The sequence below is a fragment of the Atractosteus spatula genome, chromosome 14 (assembly GCF_055471065.1).
Source record: "Atractosteus spatula isolate fAtrSpa1 chromosome 14, fAtrSpa1.hap1, whole genome shotgun sequence".
In the NCBI taxonomy this organism is placed as follows: Eukaryota; Metazoa; Chordata; class Actinopteri; order Semionotiformes; family Lepisosteidae; genus Atractosteus; species Atractosteus spatula.
Window position 1 is genome coordinate 9,869,216 of NC_142719.1, and position 27,446 is coordinate 9,896,661.

At 38.5% G+C, this 27,446-nt stretch overlaps 1 protein-coding gene across 2 annotated transcripts; it reads left to right on the plus strand.

Annotated features, from left to right (window-relative positions):
• On the plus strand, nt 1–26,907 carry prdm1b (PR domain containing 1b, with ZNF domain). 2 transcript variants are annotated; one of them, XM_088932687.1, is made up of 6 exons: nt 1–171; nt 10,937–11,056; nt 14,928–15,180; nt 22,007–23,019; nt 23,603–23,731; nt 23,972–26,907. In XM_088932687.1, exons 1-6 carry the CDS (start codon nt 1–3, stop codon nt 24,509–24,511), a joined length of 2,226 nt encoding a protein of 741 aa, XP_088788813.1. In that variant the 3' UTR covers nt 24,512–26,907. The 2 variants fall into 2 exon arrangements, with proteins under 2 accessions (XP_088788813.1, XP_088788814.1); XM_088932688.1 differs by lacking the exons at nt 1–171; nt 10,937–11,056 and adding an exon at nt 14,303–14,408.
• The last annotated feature ends 539 nt before the right edge of the window (nt 26,908–27,446 follow it).

Here is a 27,446-nt window from a genome sequence, read left to right on the forward strand (position 1 = left end):
ATGAAAATGAAAGGAGAAATCGGGGACATGAACCTGTGGAGGGAGGCCGACTTTGCCTTGAACTGCACCTACATTGTCAATGACCAGCCTAGTGACCAGAGCACAGGCATTCCCAGAGCCATAACGTCCATTCCACGAAACCTCACATTCAAGTATGGGCGAGACAATGAGGTATGTGCTTTTCTCAAGACCCCTTGGCAGTAGAAAGAGTGAAGCATCTATACTAACCGTGTTTACCACCTGTACACAAGAGCACTAAACTCTGCTACTTTTTCCAGCCTCTGTATCTTTGGATCTCTCTTCCCTTCTATCCTCTTCTATCTCCCTATTTCAGTATCTGCAGTGGGAGTTTTCCATTTCACACTCCTGTCTTAAAGAGTTATAACCTCTTCTGTCTCGAGACTCAGTTCTCTTTTCTATTTGCCAATAGAGGCTAAATTTACTTTGAGTATTGGGTGCGCCTACTTTGTGGGAGTGTTTTCCAGGTTTGCTGTACTCAAATTCAGCCTGTAGAAAGATTAAACAAGAAATAGAGACCAAAAACGTCAGATGTCTTTCCCTCTCTCCAGCACTCTGGGATATTATGTTTCTCAGTCATTAGACATTATCAAAAGCCCATCTCAGCTTTTCAAACTGATTTAAATTAAAAATAAAGGCCTTATATGCAAAACACTGTATGATGATACCAGCCTTTGGATACCAACACAAGTTCTGGTTTTACTATATACCTTAAGGCTGATCTCCAGACTAATCTGGTCCTACTAAATGAAAAAAATAGTTAACCCCATTTTCCCATGAGAAAATAGGTTAAGGCAAGATAAACATTGTGTTTTATGATAGAAGATCTATTAAACAAGTCTTTATGAGAAAGCACAGTCTAACATCTGATCTATAGAGGGTGCTGTACAGTGTTGTGACAAAATAGTTCAGTTGTTTACTGTTATTTAGAACGTAGCTTTTGAGGAAAAAAAGCTTAAAATTAGCCCTGACATAAAAATACAGCATGCAGGGAGATAACATCAGCTTCCTGTATAAAGATGATCCAAATGTGTTATGTTTTAATGAGGCCTTCAGTAAGGCTCTTTGTTCCTTTGCTCAGCATACCCTCCCTCCCCAAAAAAGACCTTCATTGGCATTCTCGTTGAATTAGGGGTGGCAAACCAGAGTGCATACTGTACTTCAAGTGGAAACACTGCCTTTGATTGGAGATATTCGCTATCACATCCTAACACATGATTGTTATGCCTTTGACTTGTGTTAGACAATGCAGGATCATATAACTCACTCATTAGATTTTTCTTTGGTTCTAGTTTTTACAGTTTACGTTTCTCTAGCATTGGGTTCTGATTTCTTGCACTGATCAGCCATATCGATAAAGCATCTCTAATTCTCAGGTTCCTCCATTCAGAGAAAACTAAAACCACATACAGTTCGAGTGTCAATCTTCTTTGTTTAGATTTCCCATAAACATATTGGTTAGATTTCATATCTGTTCTAAGGAACTATGTTCTACAACATAATAATTGAGTGACTCAATTTTGATTGATTGAACACTTACAGTACATTATAGTCTATAATTAGCATTTAATTCTTTCCTGCTCTGTACCCAGTCCATGGCAGATCCAAATGTACTATAAATCTCCATGTGCACTGTATAAAGCCATTTTTTTCATCATCACCAGCAATATTATATTCTGATAGGACAATGGAACAAATATGTATATCACAACATGCACAAAGATTTGAAATAGCACAACGGCTCCTTAAGGGAACCTCAGAAAGACTGTGAGTGCTTCAGAAATCACAGGGAACGAAGAAGGCACTTTAATAAGAAGCTGCATAAGGAAAAAAAAACTTGTTAATAAAAAAGAACTTCCAAATAAATTTAGCTCAGCAGATGCAAAAATGCAAAAAAAAAGGAACATTTTGAGCAAGGAAGGGCTGTTTCAGGAGAACTAATTAAACAGAGCAGTTGGCATTAATTGTATTCAGCTCAGCCTGCCTGAGAGGCAGAGAGAATCTGCTGAGATTCTAACCTGCATGTAAAGAAAAGTCCTACTACCTTTGCTCTGTGTGTCTGCGTGTTTAATGTATTGACAAGCCTTCTTGATACCAAAACTTATTAATTAGATTTCTGACAACAAAATTGTTTGGACGTCAACATGCTCAGAAGAGTTAGAGAAGGAAAGAACTCTTCTCAACCACCTACTCTTAGTACTGAAACAGAATATGACTTTACATCAATACTGTTTTACAACATGCAACAGTTGCAGGTGATCAACTTTTAAAATCAGATTTCTCAAGCCAGATTTTTGTCCTTGAGGGCATTACATCCAATGCTCACTGCAGTTGTTGTTCTTTCTTTAATGTTTAAAGCTTCAAGAAGCACAGGGCAAACAATTAGTTCCATTCCTACTCTGTGCCTCTGTTTCCCTGTTGATTTAACTATCTAAGCACGCTGCTCCCTGCAAGGTTGATGATGTAATTCGTACGCCACCAGACCAGACCAACAAGTAGCAGATGGCAAAGCAGGTCAACTAGCCTGACTAGATAGCGTGGCCTGCCATGAAAATGAAGTATAGAGGACGTGCCTGAAGGTAGCTTGCTAGTGTCATTTTTAAGGAACCCATCTTTGAGATTAGCAGAAGACTTTATTTCTTTCGTGGCTTGAAGCTATATTATTAATCTTGTGTTTTTTAACTGATGCATTAAATTTATTACAAAATATGCTTTGACTGTACACTTTTTACCCTTGGACCAACATAAATTAGAAGCATGGTTTTCTATTTGTCAATAATGTCTTGTAGTTAATACTGTAAATGGAAATTTGACACCATGTAAACAGGCTGAGAATTTTGGCAGTTGGATAATGAACCAAAGCTGTTTTAATTTATTTGGAATTTATTTGTTATCGTTGTCTTTAATCACATTGAAACACACTATATACTGTACATATCCTTAATAATTGAAGAAAAACATTCGCTTTTTTTTAAGGAAAAGAAAAATACTCCACAAGTTGTAGCACATACAGCAGCTGACCAAGAACTGCTGTAGTTTTGTGGGCTGGTTCCAGCCAAGGTATCTTTTTCCACAGTACCCCTGCTACTTACCCAGTGCCTGTGAACATCTAGTTTTTAGTGAAAGTTTGTTTGTCCTCTCTCTGATGCTCTCCCAGATAGCATGCTGACATGTGTTTAGCATTTGGGGGTTGCAGTTGGACCCAATCAATATCCCCTAGCACTGTTAGTGATATGGATGAAATTGTAACATCCACCTAACTTCAACAAAAGCTTTAAAGATGACTTGGGTGCACAACACTGGCAATCATTTGACAGTTGCCCATTTCAGGTGTAAGAACAATTCTGATTGTCTTTGTGTATTCTGCCAGACCCTGCACATTTATCCTAACATGTTCATTAACCAAGTCTGAGGCAGCCCATGAACTATAAAAAAGAGATATTTTCATAGTAAAGTGGACATTGGCACACTGTCATAAAAGGCATTGGTTCTATCACTCAGGATTTATTGCATCTGGTCTATTCTAAACCAATGGTTAAACCAAAGGACTGACGTAATAATTTAAAGTAATAAAGACACATTACATAATATGGCTGTTTTCTGACACTCATCCACTGTATCCCCATTGTTGGCCAACATCAGGCTGAAATCTATATAAGTCTGTGCCAATGCTGGAGCAAAATACAGGTCCAATATGTGGTAACTCACTCATTGGTGCCTTGGCCTTACAATGTAAATAAGAAGTGGGCAACTGAACATTGGCACATTTCAGAAATTGCAGGAACATTGTCTTTAACTCTCATGCTAGTGTGTGGGCAATAGTGCAGAGCAGTGTTGTTTAAGGTCAGTCAGGAAAACCTATACTTACAGGTGCATTTTGCCATCATGCCATAGGCTTTTAGCAACATCCTTTAAAGTTTACAGTTTCCTCCTTTTGTCTGCTACATTCTCCAGTGTGACAGTCCTGATAAGACACTACACTTATATCTGATAAGAATCAACACTACAAAAATCTGTGTATCTCTAAGACTGTTAGTTCTTTACACAAGTGCAAAAGCCTTGTACTATAGGAGAGAAAGAGGTCAGGACATTCTAAATCAAAAGTAGACTTATCAGCAGCCGTATCACTCTGCAACTTGCGGTCTTAGACTGCAAGTCCCAGCAACAAATTGTCAATACAGCAGGAAACATCACTGGAGCCTCCCTTCCGTCCATTCAGGACATCTGCCACAAACACTGCACACACAAAGCCTCAAGTATTGTGGACGATCCCTCCCACCCCTCTTGCCCTCCTACCATCCAGTAAAAGGTGTCGCAGTATATGGGCCAGCTCCACAGGACTCCATAGCAGCTTTTTTCCACAGGCTGTCAGGCTCCTCAACACACTGGTACCTTCAGCACCTACTCCAAATCTAGAAACTCAGTTCTTTTTTGCCTAATGTCAGGCATACTGTCTGATGTATTCTTTGCACAATTCATTGCACAATCCTGTAAGGTAAATTGCACTATGCACATTGTACTTTACGTACCCCATACCCTCTCAGAAATGTCTGTCTACATTGTCTATAGCATTGTCTTGTCAGTGTCTTGTCTGTATTCGCACCATAGACCTGGTGAACGATATTTTGCTCCTTTGTATACTTGTATATGGCTAACAGTCATGGCCTCCTAATAATCCCCATCTCTAAATTTGGTTTCATTACTCTGTTCTCCTCCCCACTGTGTGTGGGGAGCGTTCTGGCGCACTATGGCTGCCGTCACATCACCCAGGTGGTGCTGCACATTGGTGGTGGTGGAGGAGAGTGGAGTGTCCAGAAAAGCACTATATAAGTGTAAGCAATTATTAAAAGACAGTACATATTTACAGCGCTGAAAAAGAAGCCATGGATGCTAACCATTTTATTTCTGTAGATAACAGAAAGCCAGTGCTATTCTGAGAGTTTCCACAGCATTATTCATTGAGGACTAACTTTCTCATATACCTTGAACTTTTCTCACATTTCTCATCAAATGTGGTCAGAAGAGTTTTGAGAATGTTCACAGCTTTTTGAGGTCCACCCCCCTGATCTTATGCGGGAACGACATTCTTAACACTTTCTCACTGCTGAGCACACAGTGTGAACATGCCACTGTTATCTTCTTTATTTACATTTTTTTCAGAGAGCAAAAACTAATAAATAGCATAGTTTGCATTGTAACCATTTCAGGAAGACAAAAAAGCCCAGCTACATCTTCCTGAGAACCTTACCAAGAAGCTACACTTACAGTATTTCTGGTTCAGCCTCTTTCAGAGTTAGAATCTCTTTTTCTAACTCAAAAGCAAACATTAGAAATGCAACAAAATAAATACATAAGTACAAGGCATTTCATCTTCCAGTTGATTAGTCTATTGAGACAACTATGTTTAATTAATTAGGATTTTATTATTTGGCTTGAATTATTGTTGCATGTCCAGGTTTGTGTGTATTCTGCAAAAATAAAAAATGAACAGATGCAAACAGGCTATAAACCTGTCCAGTAATTCACCATATCCATATATACTGTATTGCAAGCTCATACTCATTTACCTTCATACTACACATTGCTCTCTCAAGGATTTGGAATTGCTTTTTATGTCACATGCTTATTACTTTCACTCACTCACCTTACTTCCTAAAGCACTTCAGGATGGAGTTCAATACAATTTCTATTATTAGGTGACATTTACCCCTGCAGTATATTGTGTGAAAAGACTGGATAACTTTAATCAGACTGTCCAAAAACCACCACACCCATTAAACCAAAAGACAGTCATATTAACAGAACCTGTGGTGAGTTTGTTATACTGTACATTGGAAGATTACACAGGCATCACAACATACAGACATTTTTACAGGGTGTCGCTATCAAACTGAAATTAAATCTGGCACAAGTGCTGGTTGTCAGTTTCAACCAGCAACCAGTTGATAACCCAACAAGCACTGTTAATCACTGACAATGTTTCTTTTATTGCATAACAGAAAAATTAAATTGCACCAAATTTCCTGACAACCTTCACATAAAATCAGAAACAATATATTAACTTTACTCTTTGGGGTCTTCTTAAATCACTGATGACTTTGCTGAACATCTTTTTGTTTAACTATTAAGTGACTTTTTTCAGTAGACTGCAACAGGCTATTTTTTAAAGAAACTAAAAAAAACATGCAGGACAGCCTGCAGGACTGGAAGACCAAACTTTTTCTTTAAATGAATGCTGCTCAATTTCAATGCAGACCATCAGAAACAGAAAAAACTCCCTTTATTAGGGCACTGTATCGCCAGGCAGTGTGAGATGACTTCACAACATTGTTTAATTTAGTTTTGAAGGGTGTGGGTGATTTCTGTGTATATTTAACATCCTCTTTCATTAGAAATTAGGATGAGCTAAACATTGTATTTAAAATAGCAGCTGGGCCAGATCATTTGAAGTTTTTAAACACTTTTGAAAGCCAAAGTCTGCAGAGTGTCCAGGTTCTGCAGAAATGCTTTTCTTGCGGCATTTTCATACGAACCAGCACTAAAGAAAAACAAAGCTGCAAAAATGTTTTTCAGACCAACAAAGTGCTTATTCCTTTTGACTTTAAGAGCAGTAAAAGTAAAAAAAATAAAACAATACTCCTGTTTCATTGCTTAATGTTGTTCATGTGGAATTGTACTACTCCTGCTTGTCTCATTTTATCCTGAAATGTACTTGGGGATCTAAAAACAGAAGAACTGCAAGTGTTCATTGATTCCCATTGTAGATCCAAAACAATTTCTTTCAAAGGAAAGCTGGCATTACCTATTGATCTTATGAAGAACTGCAAGTGTAAATATCAGATATCAGATTGCCTTCGTTGCACAGTATCTGTATTATGATTAGTATTTTTTCTTAGTATATAAGTGTTTAATTTCTTTATGTGATCACCAGGAGAATAGTGTGTCTATCTGAAAAAGAGTGATTTAAGTTGCCCATTGCCTTCTTCTCTTTTAAGAATTATGTTCAATTTCTAGGATTACCTCAGTGTTAATAACATGTATGAATGTAAACATACAGAACTTTCTGGGCCTTTTTGTCTTCTCTGGTTTAGAACAGACCTTTGTGTGATATATTATTTGACCAGTGAAGAGTGTCTAGTCTTTGCAAAAAGCCAGAGATCCTTCATTTGTTAGTTGTAAAATTACCTGTTAAAAGTCGAGTGGTCCAGCTAATTCATTGAAAGAAACAAAAACAGAGGCTTTAAAAAAACACTGCAGGAAAGAAAGAGTTTCAAACCACTGTAAGTTTGCTTTGGCTCCCTGCCAAGCAATCTGACTGCTGAAAGAAAGCACTTTCTCCCGCTGAGCTGTGAGCTAATCATGCCTCAGCTATGTGCCTACTGTCAGACCCACACTTCCTCCCCCTGTGGAAATTTAGAAACTCACAGCAATAGTGTGACATCATCATTTTCTCTGGAATGACTGCAGAGCTGGGCTTCCTGTCCCCTGTAATGAAAGCTCGTTACCCCTCACTCTCACTGGGCTTACACATCTCATTCATGGTCCTGTGCATCAAGATATATGGAAATAAAGGTATAATAAACAATATTAAAAATGCAGTACAAAAAACAGTACTAACCCCAAAATAAAAAATACAGTAACCGGGTACTATACAACTTGGTTTATACACGTTCAGGTGGGTAGCTGCATCAAGCTACCCTCCAGCTGCGAAACGAAACTTATCCTGCAGCTAGGATCACACCTTCCCCCTTCTCTTAACGACAGACTACTATTCTACTAAATTTTCTCCATTCATTGGAAGTTTCATTTCACACCTTTCTACACCTATCCTGACTTCACAACTCTTGATCGGCCTCTTTTTCTGTCCCCTGCTCCCGCCTCCTACCCCTCCTCCCTCCCAGCCTTTGTTCTCCCACTACATTACCTTTGCCTACTGCCTTGTCTCTCTCACACCTGAAGAAGGGTCCACGGCTGAAACGTTGTGTTTTTTCTCTCTTCTTTTTTTCAGCATGGAATAAACCTATTACTTGTTGGTTTATACACTATGTCTTTACCTAACTTACAGGCAGCAGCTGTTCAACAGAGTTGGTATTTTCCACATTTCTAGATCCTTTTGAACTAACCTGAGCACTGCTACATTATACAAGCCTGAAAAAACCTTCACCACACTCCTTGGCAATGTTTGCTTGATTATTTTTTTTAAATAATGAAAAAGAACCTTTCCACAGGTAAATACAATACCCCACTATTTGCTTTTTATATTTCCTGTTCATCCACTACCAGAGAGCCACTTCTTCCCGGTGAAGCTGGGTAATAATGAGCAGAATATGGAAGCTCCACACAATCTAGAATGAATCTTGAGGCCCAAAAGCTGGAAATTAGAAGCATTAGCCAAAGCAAGCAAATAATAATTCAAGGGGAACTGCAATGTTATTTTTATATTTCAGGGTTAGATAGAATTGGCTATTGATGAGTGCATTACAAAGCACAACGAAGTAAAATGTACACAGTAACATGTAAAACCTCCAATTTATATCACAAAATAGACAAAATTTCCAGGAATGTGCAATGCTATATTCTGTGATTCAGAATGAGGCAACAAAACGTCCGGTGATCTGATGCGGCTCTATAACACTGTAAACCAGCAGGTGTGTGAATACATCTCTTTTAATACAATAGAAGTATTGCTCTCAACTTTGAGACAGTTTTGCCAACAAATACAATACTACTTGTTATCTTTGCATGGAGATCACATTGGGACATTTCTGTTGCGCAATCTGTACTTATTCACTTATACATCACATTACATTAGTCATTACAGTGACTAGTGAGTAAGAAGGGCTGCTTCACATCGCAGTTCATGCAAACCCTCGCTGTCACCCATGGCAGAAGAATCCTACTCCGTTGGGCCCTTGAGCAAGTCCCTTAACCCCAACTGCTCCAGGGATGCCGTATAAATGGCTGACCCTGCGCTCTGACCCCAAGCTTCTCTCTCCCCGTCTGTATACCTGTGTGTCTCATGGAGAGCAAGCTGGGGTATGCGAAAAGACAAATTTCTAGTGCAAGAAATTGTATATGGCTAATAAAGTGATCTGATCTTATTTTATCTTATCTTACCAGGGGTTTTCGACAACATGGTGACTATCCAGTACTTTCACAAAGTTAATAATTTTGTGCTTAATTTGAAAATTTTGTGATATTGTCATTTAATTTATTTTGTTACCAAGACTTAATAACCGATCTGAGAAATCAGGATTGCAGTTCACCTTTAAAGGTTAACCACCTCTGCTCTAGAAGGATTGCCCTCAGTTGAAAATGTGATGACGGTAAATGTGATTGGGACTGAGTGGTACTGATTGGTTCCACTACATCCATTGTTTTATGTAGCATTGTTCTGGCGTGGAAAGGTGATGGAAATCTGCCTCATGTTTCTCAAACCAGGAGCATTCTTTAGAACTCTAGAGCTCCTTATCTGGCAGTATAAATCTCCAGGAGCCCCATTCATAAATTTGTTCTTATGGGATAAGGTTTACTTTATCCATTGGCCTATTGTTGGTTAAAGTGCAACTTGTCACATAGGACCCTATTGTGAGTAGGGTTTCTGACATTTTCTCTTGTGCTCCCACTTGTGTTTTCTTATTTATTCATGGGGATTCAGCATAGTATCATGTAATATTACATGAAGCATAATTTTAATTGGCAGTGCTGACCAATCTGGAGAGACGTCAGAGCTGCAGAAGACTAAAGTAGGAGACGTCACATTGATTCTTGAATACCATCCATCAAGGGCTACATGTGGCAGATGGGATTGTCTGTTGTTACTCAGTGTGAAATCTAGGTTAAGCTGCTGATTTACTTTCATTAGAGCATTACTAAGTCTTCATTCCGTGCAAATCCTTGCTTAAGTTATCCCAGGACAGGGCCTGACTCGGACATGGAGTCATGCTGGTGCCTCTCTAAACCTTTCATTGGTTAATAGCTGTGCACCTCAAAGAGATACACTTAATCATGGAGTGTTAGCGAACACCACTCAAACCCTCAACTCCAACACCAACACCAACACTAAGTAACAGTTTGTCTTTCTTTTTATGACAACAGCCCTTACATGACAACCTGAAATGCTATTTGACACATCTGCATTGACAATTTATATGGAATGTCGCACAAGATTTATCTCATTAATAGGTTTATTAATATCACTTTACATTTTGTGCCTAAATGTAACATTGTGCTCCACTCATCAGAGAATGGAGCTATTAATATCTCAGAAATACACTACTATAATACTACACACACTTTCAGGAGAAAATGCTAGCCAGTCTTTTTTTAACTTTGTAGTTTTAAATATTCATACATATAGTAGGTCAGGTCTTTTCAGAGATAGTAATTACTGAAGTGATATTTTTCTATTATTGAAGCGCTTTGCCTTTTGTGTTGTTCTTTTTTTTTTGTAAAACTAAATTTTCAACACATACTGAATGTGAATTGAAGGACTTGTAGGCTCTCTCTAAAATATTTAGTTGACTCTTGATGGCTTTTCCCATAACGCTCTGCTGAACAATGTGACAATACACCCGACAGTGGGTTAGACCACCTTCCATAATAAATGGAGAATGTGATTCAAACATCTGAGAAAACCACTGCATTGTTGTTTGCCATTTTGGCTGCAGCCTGAGCAGGGGAAAAGATGTAATAGATCTTATTAGTCTAATGTCAAATAAAAATGTCAATTAAGAAGGGATGAACCAGGCAGAACTTGTAACTTGTTTCATCTCCAAGCTGATGTCTTGTTTTCAAGAGCGTAAAGGGATAATGAGGGTGAAAGTATAAATCCCTTCCTTAGTTAAGCCTATGAAGGAATTAGGCCAATTTAGAGACATGGGTTTTATATTTACTGGTTTTGTTTACTTCTTTGCAGGTGATTGGAGTCTTCAGCAAAGAGTACATCCCACAAGGAACACGATTCGGCCCACTGCTTGGGGAAGTCTACACCAAAGATAATGTTCCAAAGCATGCCAACAGAAAGTACTTCTGGAGAGTAAGTCAATGAGTAGAAAGAAACATCTAGCTGTCTTAAAAAATGTGTGGTGAAATCCACCTACAGTACCATCCAAAAATATTTTAGAATACGCAACTTCCTCTGCTTTTTTGTGTAGTGTCTCATCAGGCAGTCATGAGACACCAAGCAGACAAGCAGTGGGGCTGTTTGATGTCAGATCCAGGAGAGTATGCTGGGATAGATCAGAACTTGTCTGGGATAGTTAGGAACTATCAGTGACTGTGTTAACTTCTTGGACTTGGGGAGATCACAGGGGTTTGTGAACAAGTTATGTAGTGTATGTGTGGCAGTTCCCATATTTCCTTATCTAGGTCTGTGGCCTCAGGTACCCACCCTGAAGTGCCTGGCCTCTGTTAGTCATGATGGATGATGTGGTGGATTTCTGCTGGCTGGTGAGAGCAGTGCTTGTAAGGATAGTAGAACTTTGTCTACACTCGATCTGAGCAAAAAGGCCAAAAAGTTCTTCTATGCGTTCATTGCTCACATTACATTACTTATTGTCATTTGCAAAGTCAATTAATGATATATTCTCAATATTTTTCTTGTGAATTTATCTCATTGCTTTAGTCTGATTCTGTCAAAATTCAATGTGTCACAATTGGACATATATTCTAGTATGTCTATTTAATTTACCCATCCATCCATTTTCAAACAGATCGCTTCAAATTTAGGGTCACCGGGAGAGCCAGAGCCTGCTCTGTTTATTATGCTACAAAATAGTAGATCCATACCTATTTCGTAATAGAATACATTTTAATTAACTAAATGGGGAACATCACTAAATATTTAAGAAACAATCATAGCTTGTCCTTCACATTATTTTGTATTGAATACTTTTCCAAAACCACCATTTCTAATCCAGTATTTAGTATTTACAAGAAGAAATATGTTTCCTTAGTAAATGTTGCTAAATATGCCAAGACCTACTGTATATTTTATATAATACATAGTAAAGCTCTAAAACAGACCTCCAGATTTCCTTAGGAGTTCCATCGGAGCAAATATTAATAGCCTTCAGTCACTCTGAATCCAAAAGAGATCTACACACAGGAGTGAATTGAAAACAATTTTTATTTTCTTTCTGGTTGACATTTTTTTTTTCTGATATAATGTGTGAATGTAAGCGCTGTGGCTATTGTGGATTTTTAGAGTGGCCTCTACTGACTGAGGAAAATCCAGACGTGAGTACTTCCCTGATACCAGCGCCAACTTTTCTCTTGAGGAAGTGAGAGACGCGCTGCGCCTGAAAAGGAAACGTTCGCTTTTGCTTTTGAAGTTTCCCGCGACTGACGGCTTGCCGTCCTGATCTCTTACAACTGGAAGTGTGAGCTGCTTTTTTCTTCTCTCGGCCCGTAAAAATGGTGTACTGTCTTATGCAAATTGCAGAAGTCAGTAGTCATTTTACAGGTCTGAGAGGGGCTGAGATTTTCCCAGCTTCCAGGTTCCTTTTTTTTCTTTTTTGCGTCTTCGAACAGACTAAACCAAGCCAAACTGTCACGCATCAAGCACAGTAAACATGTACAGTATAAGAGAGAGTCCGATCCTGAAAGGTTTCAGTAAAACCCGTGTCGAATGACATGGTAAGAGCCTAATCCTAGGCACCGTCTCCCAGTATTTATGGTAACCCAATAGTGAAAGCACTTGAACCGATCTGTAAGTGACTCAGTTTTGCTTTTCGTTCTCTGAAGATATTGCTCCGTATCAATTAAGGCATGAGGTATGAGGCAGCGCAATTAGGGGGTATTTGTGATGCTGGCACATTAATTAATTAGTTCAGGTGGGGAGCTGCGTCAGCATGCGTAGGCTGCAAAGGAACAAATAATAGGTTTATTCCATGCTGAAAAAAAGAAGAAAGAAAACACGTTTCAGCCGTGGAGCCTTCTTCAGGTGTGATCCTCAACCGAAACGTTGTGTTTTTTCTTCTTTTTTTCAGTATGGAATAAACCTATTATTTGTTCCATTAATTAATTAGTTTATTTTTAAAGGGATCCAAGCCTTTCATTTCTTTTGGGGTGTGAAAATAGGGAAATATTTTCTGTTAAAAGCCAAAGGCTATCTTCCTGGAAGAGCAAATGATTTCATTATGATTTTTTTTTTCAAGTCCTTTCTCTTAGTCATCCAGGTTCTCTTGACATCATGTTTTTGTGTTTCCCTTCTTGCTATAGTGTTTCTATTCAGCTGAGAATCTGAGAACCAGAAATAAAACCTAAAGGATCATTCTTTACGATTATATGCTTCATGACTATTCAAGAGCAGAGTTTCCATTTCCTGGGCATGGCACTCTGGCAATATACTGTAATTCAGCAAAGTCACTTTTCCTAAATAGTCTCACTCCAGGGCTGGGCTCTGACATGTTCTTTTATTATGTTCTCCGTGCCCGTCACATGGCCTCAAGGAGTGTGTATACGTAAGAAGGAGTTGGCTTATTTTTTTCACATTTAATACCTTCATTAGTACTGGCATGCACATCATTACCTATGAAGGACCTAAATTTAGGTTGTGAGCATTTTCAACTCGTGAAAGTGATACAGTAATTACACTAGCAATAAAAAGTGCAGTCCTGCATCTAGTTAAAAGGTGTTTCTGATTTAAATCCAAATTGTTTTAAAACTTGAATGATTAGATAATTAATCTACAGTAAGTACTTCTTTGGCTCAATCCTTTTTAGAGAATTACCATTTTCTTTTTTGTGTTAGTCCTGAATTTTGTAACTGAGTGTTTGGGGCTTGTTTCTGCAAGAACAGACTACCTGAGGTAAAATCTGAAAGAACCCCCTCCCCTCCAGACACTCACAAACACATACTTTATGAAAGGTGGTTTCTAGGTACAGTATTATCCTTGATTAAATAATGAAATGGCTGGCTTCAGCAAAATGATGTCATGGAGAAGACCGGAAAAGGGCCACATGAGATTCTAAATTGAAATGTGTGGGGTTTTTTTTTTAACTTTTACAGTAATGGTATAAAATCAAGATCACCACCACAACAATGCAACTAAGGTCTGAGATGATGAGAGGGACTTTAAGCAAAGGGTTAAATTTGAAGAAACTCAGCCAAGCAAACAGGTTGAGGCTTGATAGAACACAAAAAAAAATCCCCTGGCCAAAGACCAGAGACGTCTAATGAGGTTTCCTGTTTTATTACTTCCACTCTCCTTTCTATTTTCATAATGTGTGAAGCCACGCCCACAGGCCACGACATAAATACTTCAGTGCTAAAGGCGTGCGAGCAGAGCTAGTGTTGACACTCATCTCACTGACAGGGTTTACCTCATTCTACTGACAAGAGACGCACCACGGCACAGGAAACTACAGAGCACTTAAATGGCAGAGGTTAATACATACTTTTAATATCTTTCATGAGACTTAAAACTGCTTTGAGTGTACTCTTACAGTGAATTTATGGGATGTGAATTTATGGGAGGACACGATAATATTATTGTTGTGTGAATGTCTATGCTCAAATGACATCTGTGTGTATTTTTAAAAATCATTCATAAGATGGTGTAAACATTTGCATAGACAAGGACAGTTTCTTTTTCTTTTTTACAAATTTCAAAATACAAGACTGGAAAAATGGATCTCGGTTTTTTTCTTTCCCATGGACTTAAACATTTTGATTTTATTATTCACTATTATTATTATTCCAAACCGTGCTGTGATGGTATTGAAGTAGTTTTACTCTGTATATATAGGGATCATGGAAGCATTGCTATTTTGAATATTTGTGGCTCTAATTGTAGGGGGAAAGGGAAATGCTTCCCTCCCTCCTGTTTATCCATTTGGTATTTTCTAAAACTGCTGGTACTTGTGTGGTCGTTCCCTTACGCTGTTCTGTTGTTGTTCTTGAAGATCTACACAGGTGGGCACCTGCACCATTTTGTCGACGGGTACGATTTGCAGAAAAGCAACTGGATGCGCTATGTCAACCCGGCACACTCCCTGCACGATCAGAACCTAGTGGCCTGCCAGAACGGCAAGGACGTCTACTTCTACACCATCAAGCCTGTGCCGCCACAAAGCGAACTGCTGGTGTGGTACAGCCGCGAGTTTGCCGACCGCCTGCACTACCCCTCTTCTGGAGACCTCCTCTTCTCCAAACATGGTGAGTCCACTTTCCAAGAACAGCCGGGTAGCAGGCCGGCAGAGCTAATGGGCAGTGGGAGCTGAGTGATCGTTGTGGCATTATGGCCTTAACCCAATCCTGAGACATGAACTTTTAGGCCATCAGTCAATCATAGCCTTTTTTTCATTTATTTTGGCTTGTTGTGTCATATTGTGCATTATTAACATTAGTGTGTATTAACATGTATATTGAGAGGCATTAAAAACAGTGCTATTGAATTCCAATGCTGGCTTATTATTTTCAGGGTCCCTCTGTATATTAATATTGTATATAATGTTCTAGATATTACAGATCCTTTTGCATCTCTTGTTCCCTGGTCTTATCGTGCATGTTGAATTCAGATAGGGCAAACGTGCTATTATTGTGGTTAAGAAACGGCAGGTGGTTATCCTGTCAAAACGTCACTTGGAGGACCTTAGGCTAGATTTTGAAATTATTTTGACACTTGTGTTGAGCGCCGTGATTGTGTGGAAGCTTAAAAAAAAACTTGGATGAGCTTGAAGGCTCAGCAGCGGTAACAGCATTTTCATTTCCTAAAAAGAAACGTGAGGTTTTCTCACATGGCTTCACACAAATTCCTCTGGGACTTGCACGAGAAAATCTGTCTTTTCACGAGGTGTTTTAATCTAGCATCTTGCTTTCAAAACCTTGACCACTTTGTGCAAACCCAGGATTTTGATAAATGATCAATCCATCCCTGTGCTTCTTTAAGAGTGGTACCACGGTTTATGGCTACATTATGATTAGCAGTTGAGAGACCAAAGTCACGAATTAGCAGATGAATAGTTAAGCTACCACAAAACAATAAAATATTAAATATGTTACTGTTTAAGTACTGTATGTTAGACAATGTTTTTTAGAATTCTAAATACTTGATGGGTATAGTTTGATTATGTCAGACATTCAGAGTTTAATACTATAGTAAACTTACAAAAACATCTTTTCACCATGTTATTTAGATGTTAGAATGCTCTAAAATCCAAAGTGAACATGACAGCATCATATGTTAGCTTTATACTTAGCAAGCTTTGAAAACACTGCTTGGAGTCTTCCAATGTGTGTTGCAACAAATTTCTTCATTAAGCTGCACCTTTCTTATGATATTTCCCCACCATTATTTGGGTAATTTTTAACGCTTAGCAACAACCAAATTATATTAGACATGACCATCTTTATGTTGCTGCTCTTGCTCATTGTAAAGTCTGTTTTTTGTCACTGCTGAGGTTTTATTCACACAGTATGGATAAATAAGACAGATTTCCAGCTTAACACAAAAATAAATCTCACCATGTGAAATAAAGTGTTCACTCAGAGTCTGATTTTAACAGTATCAGATGACCTTTGGTAGAAAAAGATGCCAGCAGTTTTTTTTCTGAATCTAAAAAGAGGTTTCTATATTTTCAGAAATGCTCAGCAGCATCTTTAAATGGTAATAGCATGTTTTCTGAGAAGAACAGAATTGGTATTCTAAAACTATTGAGAAACCCACAGAGAGGAAGACATTAGGAGCCTTTTTTTTGAATGACTGGGTTATCATAAAAGGGGTTTCATAAACTGTCTCTAATGTAGTTCTGGTTGTCAATGAAACAAAAAAACAACAAGAATGAATCATAAGACTTTCTCTGAGGCGTCAGAAAATTAAAAGACAGCAGCACTACGGGTTAGTAAATTCCATTTGAAAGCAATAAAACAAAATCCAAATCAAAACAAAAGTCTGTAAATCTGAGTTGCTGTAAAAACTTGAGCTTGGGCTTTACATCCTAATTTTGTCATTTTGTCACTGTGCCATCATTGGCTAAATGTGAATACATAATTCTGCTTAAAATGGATAACATAAATTCAATTAAATTGAAAAGAACTCTTTGGAAAGATCAAAAAGACTTTTCAAACATGCAGTTGTCTCTGGGGGTTACTGCTGATTACGTTTCTGAACTGATCTCATTTGACTCAGCAAGAAATAATGTCACCAGTGGAAATGTGTGAGGAGTACTTGTCTCAAGTCAGAACTTTGCTTTGGGAGCGCTGAAACAAGTCTCTCGAACAGCAGTATCTTCATACACATGTGCTGTAACATTGCTTCCACAATGAAGAAAAAACCCTCTCACAGCTCATGCATCAACATTCCAAGCCCGTCTAAGCTATATAATGCATTTCTAAATTATATAATCCATTGTTACTTTTTTCAAAACTACAAAGCACACTGGCATATTTGCTTCCTATTAGGCTCACGAATTCTGAAGGCAATTCTGTTTTGTAAATATGTCCATGTTCTCCATTAAACGCATTTTTTATGAAAGAAATTCTTCCGTAAGGATACTCTTTTTTTTTTAGAAATTCGCACTAGATATTCCCTGGTTCCGTACAGTTAATTTCTCTGTGGTTCCTTCCTTGTACTCTGCAGAAAAGAGAACTGTCAGAGTCCAAAGGCACCATTATAAATGTGTGTGTGTGGAGCAACACTTAAATTGTTTCATTTTAATTAACAATATAAAGTGTGAAGGAAACAGTAAACCCATTAAATGGTGTATTCTGCCTCCTACCACTCAATCAAGCTTTTTTTCTTATACTGGAGTTGCAGAACTGGATTATCATAAAAGGGGTTTCGTAACCCCTTGAAAAAAAGACCTACTATACATCCCCAAAACTACGATTTCTAATGTTCACATGTTTAAGACATGCGGGTGATTCACTGTCACATAAAGAACAAGCAGAAATAACTGTGAGTGGATGTGCCAGGTTTTTTTCTTTAGTATTTCCTGGGAAAAACTAGAAACTGGAAACCTAGGAATCACTTTTATTAGCCTATTTATTTTAGTGCAGTTCTTTAACAGGATAAAGTGATAAATACATGGCTCTTGACTGTGTCTTCATAGACAGCTCTTAATCCTAATTGAAAGAATAGATGTCCATAGACTACAACATGCTAATCATTCTTTAGGTTTAATATCTTTCAAAGGTTGTTTTTTTTTACATTTTCTTTGGAAAACAGCAGCATGGATGAATAAATAGGAAATGCTTTTTATAGGTAAGATATGGACAAGACATTCCAATCACACTATAAAAATATTTATTTATAAAAGAGTCACCAACATAATATCTCAGTAATTTGGTGAAATTTATTACAATATATGTAGCTAATTTTTCTAAGGTGTCACTCTGTAGCCCACCATATCTGAACTTTGATCAGGCTGTCATGGTTAGTTGTTCTGTTTCAAATCAGTCTTTGGAAACACCCCAGTAGGTCTTCTTTCTATTTCCCTCAACTCAAACCCACATCTACACATTTCTGCAGTTTCTGAATCAAAGCAAAACTGAGGCTGCACCATCTTCTCACCCCTATCCCCTCCGTGTGGAGAGTAATGCAATGTTGTCAGTTTCCTGTTTTGTTCGAATTTGAGAGACGTGTGAGTGTGAACGAGCACTGGTGTGTCATACAGAAATTGAAAAAAAGAATTGCGAAAATAGTTTCTGCCATGTCACTAAAAAATCTCAAAAATAAGTTTACTTTTAATTTTGTTCAGTCACTGGAAGGCGAGAGGCCATGAATATGGGCAGTTCTTTTTACTTATAACGTTTTTCTTTAACCTTTTTCCTCAGTCACAACTTATTATCGTTTGATTTTGTTTTGGCAGATCTTCAACTCAAAGTCTTTCATTTTATCTATTGAATTCTGAGGAGCTAATGGCCAAATCCGCTGGAGAGTGAAAGCCAAAAAGATTATACAAAACAAGTCAGGCATTTCTATTGGATTTAGCATCTTATTTGACAAAATTAGATGTTTCCATTTCCGTTTTAAGAAAAAAGAAATGTTTGAATGAGTTTAAGACTTTTTATGTGACGTTTACAGTTTCAGTTTCAGAAGCCTCTAGGTCTCGAAACATACAAGAACAAAAATCATTGAAATAAAAAATTCCAGGAACATTGTCTCACTCTTTAGAAAGCTTACAGATAAAATATATATTAAATAAGGTAGATTTTCATACCTATATACGGTAGCTTAAAGGTTTCTCTCATGCTATACAGCAAAGTTCTTTTTAGTATTGAATGAGAGAGCTAGATCAGAGTGCAAGTTGCAAAGGAACAAGAGTACAGTAATTTCATGCGGAAAAGTGAAAAAAGTGACAAAACACAACTTCAGCTTTGAAGCCCTCTCCAGACCTAAAGAAGCCTTTACAGCTGTAATGTTGAGTTTTTTTTTATTTTACTTCGAAGGGTGCACTTATTTTTCTGTCCTTTTACACCTATTTAGTGGGCTATTATATTAGAATCAAAATAATTTCCTTACAATTTTAAAATTGCAATTTTTCTCAATCCCTCTGATGCATTGTGTTTGTAGCTGATGAATCACAACAAGCTGACAATTACTGTAATTATTGTACTGCTCTATGGCATGTCTCAGATCTATGCCAATTAGTTTCTTCCAGCTGCACAGAAACCACACAGCACAGACTCCTGAATGCTAACATGCAAATTCTGCAAACTTGTAAAAGCAACACAAAATCAATTCCTACAGTTATATCAAATTGACCTGATGTCAATTTAAGAAAAAGCAAATCTGGGACTGACTCTACTCAAGGTCTGAGAAACTACACCTCAGAAACTCCATTTATAGTCTGCAAAATGTACTCCTTTCAGCTACCATTGGCTATGCTGCTCATTTCTTATTGTCACTTACAGTATAGGGGTTCTTGCCTATTCTCTTTCATTGCGTTGCTCTTATTTGCTCTACATTCTTGTGGCTAGTTTATTTTTGGCTTAAATAAAATCAAGTAGTTACATTAAAGCATTTTTATGTGTGACATTACTCTTCTCTATAAAGCCACTTAAATTAGAAAGCAAGGCTATTGAGAGGCAGACTTTAGTAATGTGTGGAGCATTTTTTAACCTCTTAATAAAAGCTGCAAGCTGGGTTCTTGGGCTGTGGATAATTTAACATCCCCTTTTGAGGCTAAAGTACAGTAAACAAGTGCTATAAATGTGTCATCGGAAAAGACCAGAAATCATGTGTCTTACTGTTTGTGCCCCAGGAATTCTAAAGGCTATAGAAACTGAAAATTCATGAATGCATGTGGGTTTGTAAACTGGAAAATGAGATCACTATAACAAATTCAACAGCCCGGTTTGGACACCAAGCTGCGTGACTGTGAATTGGCAGACTGTGTGACATGATTGTGTAACATGCTCATAGACCTCCGTCGTAGATTTGCCAAGTGGAAGTGTGCCTTTAAATGCCTTTGCCATCAATCAGATCATAATCAAGTGTTTCAATGCAGCTTTGTCAATAAGGAGCCAGAGTAAGGCATAACGTGTCTAACGAGTCCTCCGAGAAGATAACAGACACCACTTTGTGAGTAATCACTCTGTGATCTACCTTGCAAAGAGGACCACATACAGTGTGGAGCCACACAGTGAAATGTCAGGCTGGCAGCAAACCATAAGCACTGCCGCAAAGTGCAGTCAGTAGTTACTGTGGATTAAGCCTAAGCTTCTACATAAGTTTTACATAAGTTTCATTAAAGCACAATAAAAAAACAGATTAGTTTTATTGGCCTGTCAAAAAAACACACAGGAGAGAGAGGGAGAGTTACAAATATACAAAAAATACAAATATTTTATTCATTCAGTATCCGGAAGCTGCTTATTCTTGGTAATCCCACAAGCACCAGGTGCAAATCAGGACCCCTGACCAGGACATCAGTCCATCACAGGGCACATACGCACACCAAAAATTTAGAGACCCCATTCAACATAGTCCGCATGCCTGGTGGCAGGTGGGAGGAAACCAAAGCAACCAGAGAAAACCCACATGGAGTGAATATTCAGACTTACAGAAGGTGCCCTGTTTCAAAATCAAACCCACAGCAGTGTTGCGAGGCAACAACAATACCTGGCTCACCACCATACGAGCCTTTTAAAATAGTTTCTAAATACATATCTCAATCTGTTTATTTCAATTCACCTATTGTTTAACACATTTCAGTTTGTAATTTACTGCCTCCGATACTGCAATCCAGTTCAATGATTTGGGTCTTAGGCTTTATTAACATTATTAACCCCAGGTCTATCAATAAGACCTATTGATCCAAATAACTGAGTTGCTGGATGTAACAAACAGCCTCGTGTATGACTGTTAAGGGTAGATGGGTGTATAATGCAGGTAGACAGGCAGACAAACAGATACAAGGGAGAATAAAGCTATGTTGATTTTCCATATCAGCTGCTACTCCCACTCACTAATTTCTTGACTCACTTTATTTCTGTGATTCAGCGCTTTTGCATTTAACAACTCATTTCTAAAGAGCCAAATTTCAAGGCCTACTGGACCCACCTACTTCTCTAACCACAGAGCTTGCTAATATATTCATTTGTCTGTGATAATTTTACAAGCAAACAAAGATAATTCCAGGCTGAATTGCAGAGGCTCACTAACACATGAGTTTTATTGAGAGAGCTGCAAAATACATAGTGCTTCATCTAATACCAATATTAGATCAAACAACAAATGTTTGAAGACAGCTAATTTGTCTGATATCCTGCTTTCAACCCTAAAATCCTAAAATTCCTGAACAGATCCAGAAAGTTTGTTTTGAGAACAATACTTTGTATGGAAAATAGATGCTGAAATGATCTAAAACGTGAATCCACAGCTCAGCTGAAGTATGGAAAACTGCCTGTTCTCTCTCAGTCCCTCTCTCTCAGCCTTGTTCTCTCTCCTTCTGTTCTCCTTCTTTTTCTCTCGCCAAAGCTTCTGTCCTTCATTCCTTTAATACTGTATGTGCCTTGTTCTCTTTTCGCCCTGCTATAGGCCACATAACCAAGGGTATCAGGGATTCACCTTCAGAGAGCCAAAAAGACCAGCTACCTCACAAAGACAAGACCTTTGAGGAACACCAAAATGCAGAAGCTAAGGAAACAAAGAGAGAAGAAGAAAGAAGGGACACAATGGAGAAAGAGATGGAGGAGGATGAAAGGATTGATGTGGAAGTGCTGGACAGAGACACACCACCTGTCACTCCTGATAACCAAATTGTGGATTTCAGCAAAAAGCTTTATGAGTCACATGCCAAAAAGGGCACCAATGCCCCAGCAGAGCCTAGCTACTCCCCTTCACATTCTTTGCATGGAGACACCCAGGACCAAAGAGCAGAAGTGCCCAGAAAGCCAATGGGTCCTTATTGTTGCTCCCCAGATACACCTACCTCAAGCCAGAAAGAAATCCCCTTGCATCTTCATGGTCTCTACACCCACAGAGAAGGTCTGGTGTCCTACCCTACATATCCCCCAACCAGACACCTCCAGCAGCCTTGCCTCTACCCTTACAGCTCGCATTACCCCCGCTTTGTGCTACCTCAATATCCACCTCCCTTCCCCAGTGTCTTGTCCAGGGTTCCCTCAGCCTACAGTGGTTACCTGAGCAGCGATGGGCTGCCTTACCCCCTGGTGTCACAGCCCAGCCTGCTACCTGTGTCCATACCCTTCCAGGCTCAGGCAGGCAAAGAAGGCCTGATCGTCCCCAGTCCACCTACTGCCTTCTCCCTCACCTCTCCTGGTGCTGGTGGACTGAAGGAGAGACCCCCCAACAATTCCCCACCCAGCGGAGCCCCAGCTACTCCTGAGCACTCACCATTGCCCAAACTGTCTTCACCAAGGACAAGCGAGCGGGAAGAGGCCATCAACCTTAGCACGCCAAAGAATAGTCAAGCCACCTCTGTCCTGGGATACAAGTCTTTGCCCTACCCCCTGAAGAAGCAGAATGGCAAGATCAAGTATGAGTGCAATGTGTGCCTGAAGACCTTTGGGCAGCTCTCCAACCTAAAGGTAAGTGATCCCCACTTGTCCCTCTCTGTCTAAATGCATGGTCTTCTGTGGCGATCATGCTGCATGTTTCTATTTCTGTACTTCATGCCCGGCTCTGAATAACCTGAATAAACATTTCCAGAGCCAGTTTCTGAATCCAGGGTAGTCTGATGGCTTTTTGGTCAATTCCAAGGCATGTACATCTACTACTTACACAATAGTAATTTGCTGTCAGAAAACACTTAACACTAACAGAGAGATACTGCTGATGTTTTTAAATTAAAGTGTTGCCAGTTATATTGGGGTGTCCTGTCCCAAGTTTTTCAATCTTCATTATCTGAGATCATGAATTGACTGTTTTATGTTTCGATTACAGAACTACCAATCTGTTGACCTAACAAAACTACATTGTTAAAAACTATTAAATATGAAGGTCAGATTTAGAAAGCAGTGTCATAGTCATGCAAGATACAGTTTTTATTGAATAGTCCATTACTGTTATGTTTACACTCTAGTCACTTGGCAGTTTACCACAAAGCAGCAGCATTTCCTCAGTTTTTAGGCTTCTGATTAAAACTTGTCTCTTTTGCTCTGCCCATTACAGGTACACTTGCGGGTTCACAGCGGAGAGCGGCCCTTCCAGTGTATGGTGTGTAAAAAGAGCTTCACCCAACTGGCACACCTACAGAAACACAACCTGGTTCATACCGGAGAGAAACCACATGAGTGTCAGGTACAGAGCGCTCCTCCCTGCTCCCTCTGTAAACTGGCAGAACCCTGCTGCCACCTTTGAAAACATATTACACCCATGATATTTTAGATAATGATATGTGTTGCTTCTAAGAATGAATAACATAAGGCATAGCAGTTTGCTCTTTCTAATGACCTTCAGTTGAACAATTTGGTGTTTGGAAGACACCAGCCACCCACATTAACCAAGAAAATTGAATCCCAGTTCTGTTACTTCCTGCAGGTGTGCCAAAAACGTTTCAGCAGCACAAGCAACTTGAAGACGCATTTGCGCCTCCACTCGGGAGAGAAACCTTATCAGTGCAAGCTGTGCTCCACCAAGTTCACTCAATACATCCACCTCAAGCTGCACAAGCGCCTGCATAGCCGTGAGCACCCTTACAAGTGCCACCTGTGCTCTAGAGCCTTTGTCCACCAGTTCACCCTGCACATACACACCAGGGGCTACTGCCCTTCAGTGGCTATGGCTGGGCAGTCCACGGAGGAGCTGAGCCGCATGAACGAGCTCATCGACAAGTTTGACATGAGCACCGACGCCGATACCCTGGAGGAGCGGGCCAGCTTGGCCGAGGTGGATGCAGTGGTACAGAAGTGGATCATCAAGAACATGGAGAAGAAGGAGGGCAAGGAGGACCAGGTCGAGGTCTGCTTCCTTAAGAAAGAGAGCCCACACACTGCTTCTTTTCAGGAGAGGGACACCGTCGTTCACATGTACCGGCCCCCAGCACACCTACCCCTCACGGTCAAGCAAGAGCTTCAGTAGATTCTTTGGTTGAATGGACAGGGGTGTGAACTTAACCCCAGTGAAAACAAAGCCCCTGTTAAATCATCAGCAGTGAAATTCAAATAATGGGAATCGCCAAAAACCTTTTAAGGAATGCCAACAGACAGGAACCAAACAACTGCTTCCCAAAGACAGCCCCAGAAAGATCCCTGTAATTGCACTTGTGCTATGAACATTCGTCTCAGTTCTTCTTCACCAGCTCACAAAAGAGAAACCTTTTTAAACCTTTCCCAAAAGAACTGACTTTCCTTTGTTTTGTATATGTGCATGTGTGTTCTAATTTATTGAGAAAACATGTTTTGTAATATATTTTGAATTCTGTATTTTATTTAAGCTTGTTTGTGTGTGTACGTCTTTACCTGTAATAGCATTAGTTTAATTTAAACTGATGTACCTGTGACATATTGGGTGTTCTTAAATTAGAGCTAGCATTAATAAAAGCACATCTCTTCAGCTTGAAAGGCTATATGTAATAGAAATGAATAATGAAATGCTTACAGTTTATTTAAGGTAGCAAGGCAGGAATAAACTCTCAATTCCTCATAAAGATGGGTTTTGGTATGGCTGCACAACTGTCATGCAGTAAGACAACAATGCATACTTTATTAATTTGTCAGATCAGGGTTTTCCAGATCATGTCCCTATTTATGAAGATGAAATTAGTGGTAAACATTTATTTTAAACACTTCCCTAATGTTCCAATGTTCTTTCCTAGTTGTACAAAGAGTGCAAATCATTTTGACTGCAAGCAGTTTTAGGTTTTCTTTGTTCCCTCCAAGGAATAAACAACACTTTGTTTTCTTTGTACTTTTTCTTCAATTTAAAAAAGAGGAAGATTGTTTTAGGTTGGTAGGGGAAATTCAGCTCACAGAGTCTGATGTTCCCATTTTATTTTATGTTGGTGTTGTTTTTTTTCTTTTTTTGATATTTTTGATAAACAGATAACAAAGGCTTTATAAAACAAGGATGTTGGAACTGCATGTGTAAAATGATTGTACAACATAAGCCAAAAAAAACTAGAATCTTTTTTTAAGAGAACAAATGCAAGGTGAGATGATAGTTCTATGTTAATCAAGATTGTCTTCGGGCCCCAGCATTATATAAACCCATACTAAACCTTTAGATTATCCTAGATAGCATGTACCTCATAGACAACTTTAACAAAGACCAAAAATAAAATGTACAGCAATTAAATAATATTGAGGTTGGAAATTTAACTTACATAACTCTAGTTATGTTTTTATCCAATCAAGAAAGAAAACTGTTTTTGCCTGTAGCACTTTTAGATAATGTTTTTATTGACACAAACTTTGCGAGCAAAGGAACATATTTTTAATAATGAGCAAAAACACCAGCAATGCACAGCAAGCATCATGTTAATTCTATGCCTCATTGTAAGGAATTCCCACGACTGTCACAGACACAAATGAAAGTGTTGTAGTTCAGGATATTTCATACCAGGCATGATGCGCCATGCTGTTGCTAAATCCACAGAAATGGGCTTAGAAAGACTAGCAAACTTCCCTTTTTTTGCACTGTTTTGCGAAATTAGCTTTAAGCATATAAACATACAATGTTCTGACATAATTCAAAACTTAGATGTGCAAACCAAAGTACTTTTTAAAAAAAAATTAAAACATAAAATTGACTTACAGTATTTCTGGTATATAGGCACATCTTCTTAATCACTTTTTTACTGTAATATGTATTTTACCAGCAGAGTCTCTTAGACCATGCGGGTGGTCAGTCTGTTTGGTTAATGACTCAGATGACTCATGACTGACTGTCAAAACTTACATATCTGTTTGTGAAAGCTATAACCTAGCAAAGTTAGCATTCCGGTTGAGTCTTACTACTGACTTTAACCACTTGTTGCTGAATCAGTAAATTAGTACATTAACATGGGCTGATGATTTTAGCAAAATCATGTGGATAGGCAAGCACTTACAAATAGCTCATTTTTTCTCAGGGGTGATCATTCTTTTTGTAAATTAAAAAAGAAAACCAGACAATATCTCAGGAACTTTTTTATACCACGCTCAGGACAATGGAATTATAAATAAATATATTTCTATTTACACCACTTTATCCTTTGGCTTTAAAATCAGTGTTCCCAAAGCTCAGAACAAATCAACTTTAAGAATAGGTCTGTGTGTTGCTTTGCTTTATATGTGAATAAACACCAAAGCATCTGTTACTGATAAATAAAAAGGTTTAGACTTTTGGTTGCTGTTAGTTTTGTACAGGTTGTCTCTGTTTAGATATTTTGTCTATGTTTACAAGCTGTTTACACTTTATATGTGAAAGATTTATTTTGACTAAATTTTTTATAATGTATGTAGCACATACAATAAACAGTCTTATGTTTATACAAATGTGTGAGCTTTTTTTCCTAGCGTGCTTGTGTGTCATTTTAAGCAAACAATAAAGCCATATCCCCCTAAGCTCTCAAACTGATACTCAGAATAACAATGTGTAAATGAGACAAACTACTGCAAAGTCTAGACTCAAAGCAAAATCAGTCCATACAGAATAAAACTACCTTGTTAATTATGTCTGTTGAAATCCAAGATAGTGATTCCTAAGAACCTAACCAAGGGCTCAATGCATTATCGTTAGTGGTAACCAGCAATGTGCAGATTAACTTGCTAATATCATCAGAGGCTAAACCACATATTGCCAAATATACAGTAAACACAAGTACTGATGGTAAAGGGCTTGAAATATTAATTCATATTATATTAATATGTAGATTGGCTAAATAACAATAGTGATTGTGTCTAATTATCTTTTAGAAATGGCGGAGATGACTCCCTTTCTTCATGGCACCTGATACCTGTTCATATATACCAATTTTGCACTTTAATAACATGGGCCTGTCTTTATTATGATGAAAATACTTTTAAAATGCTTT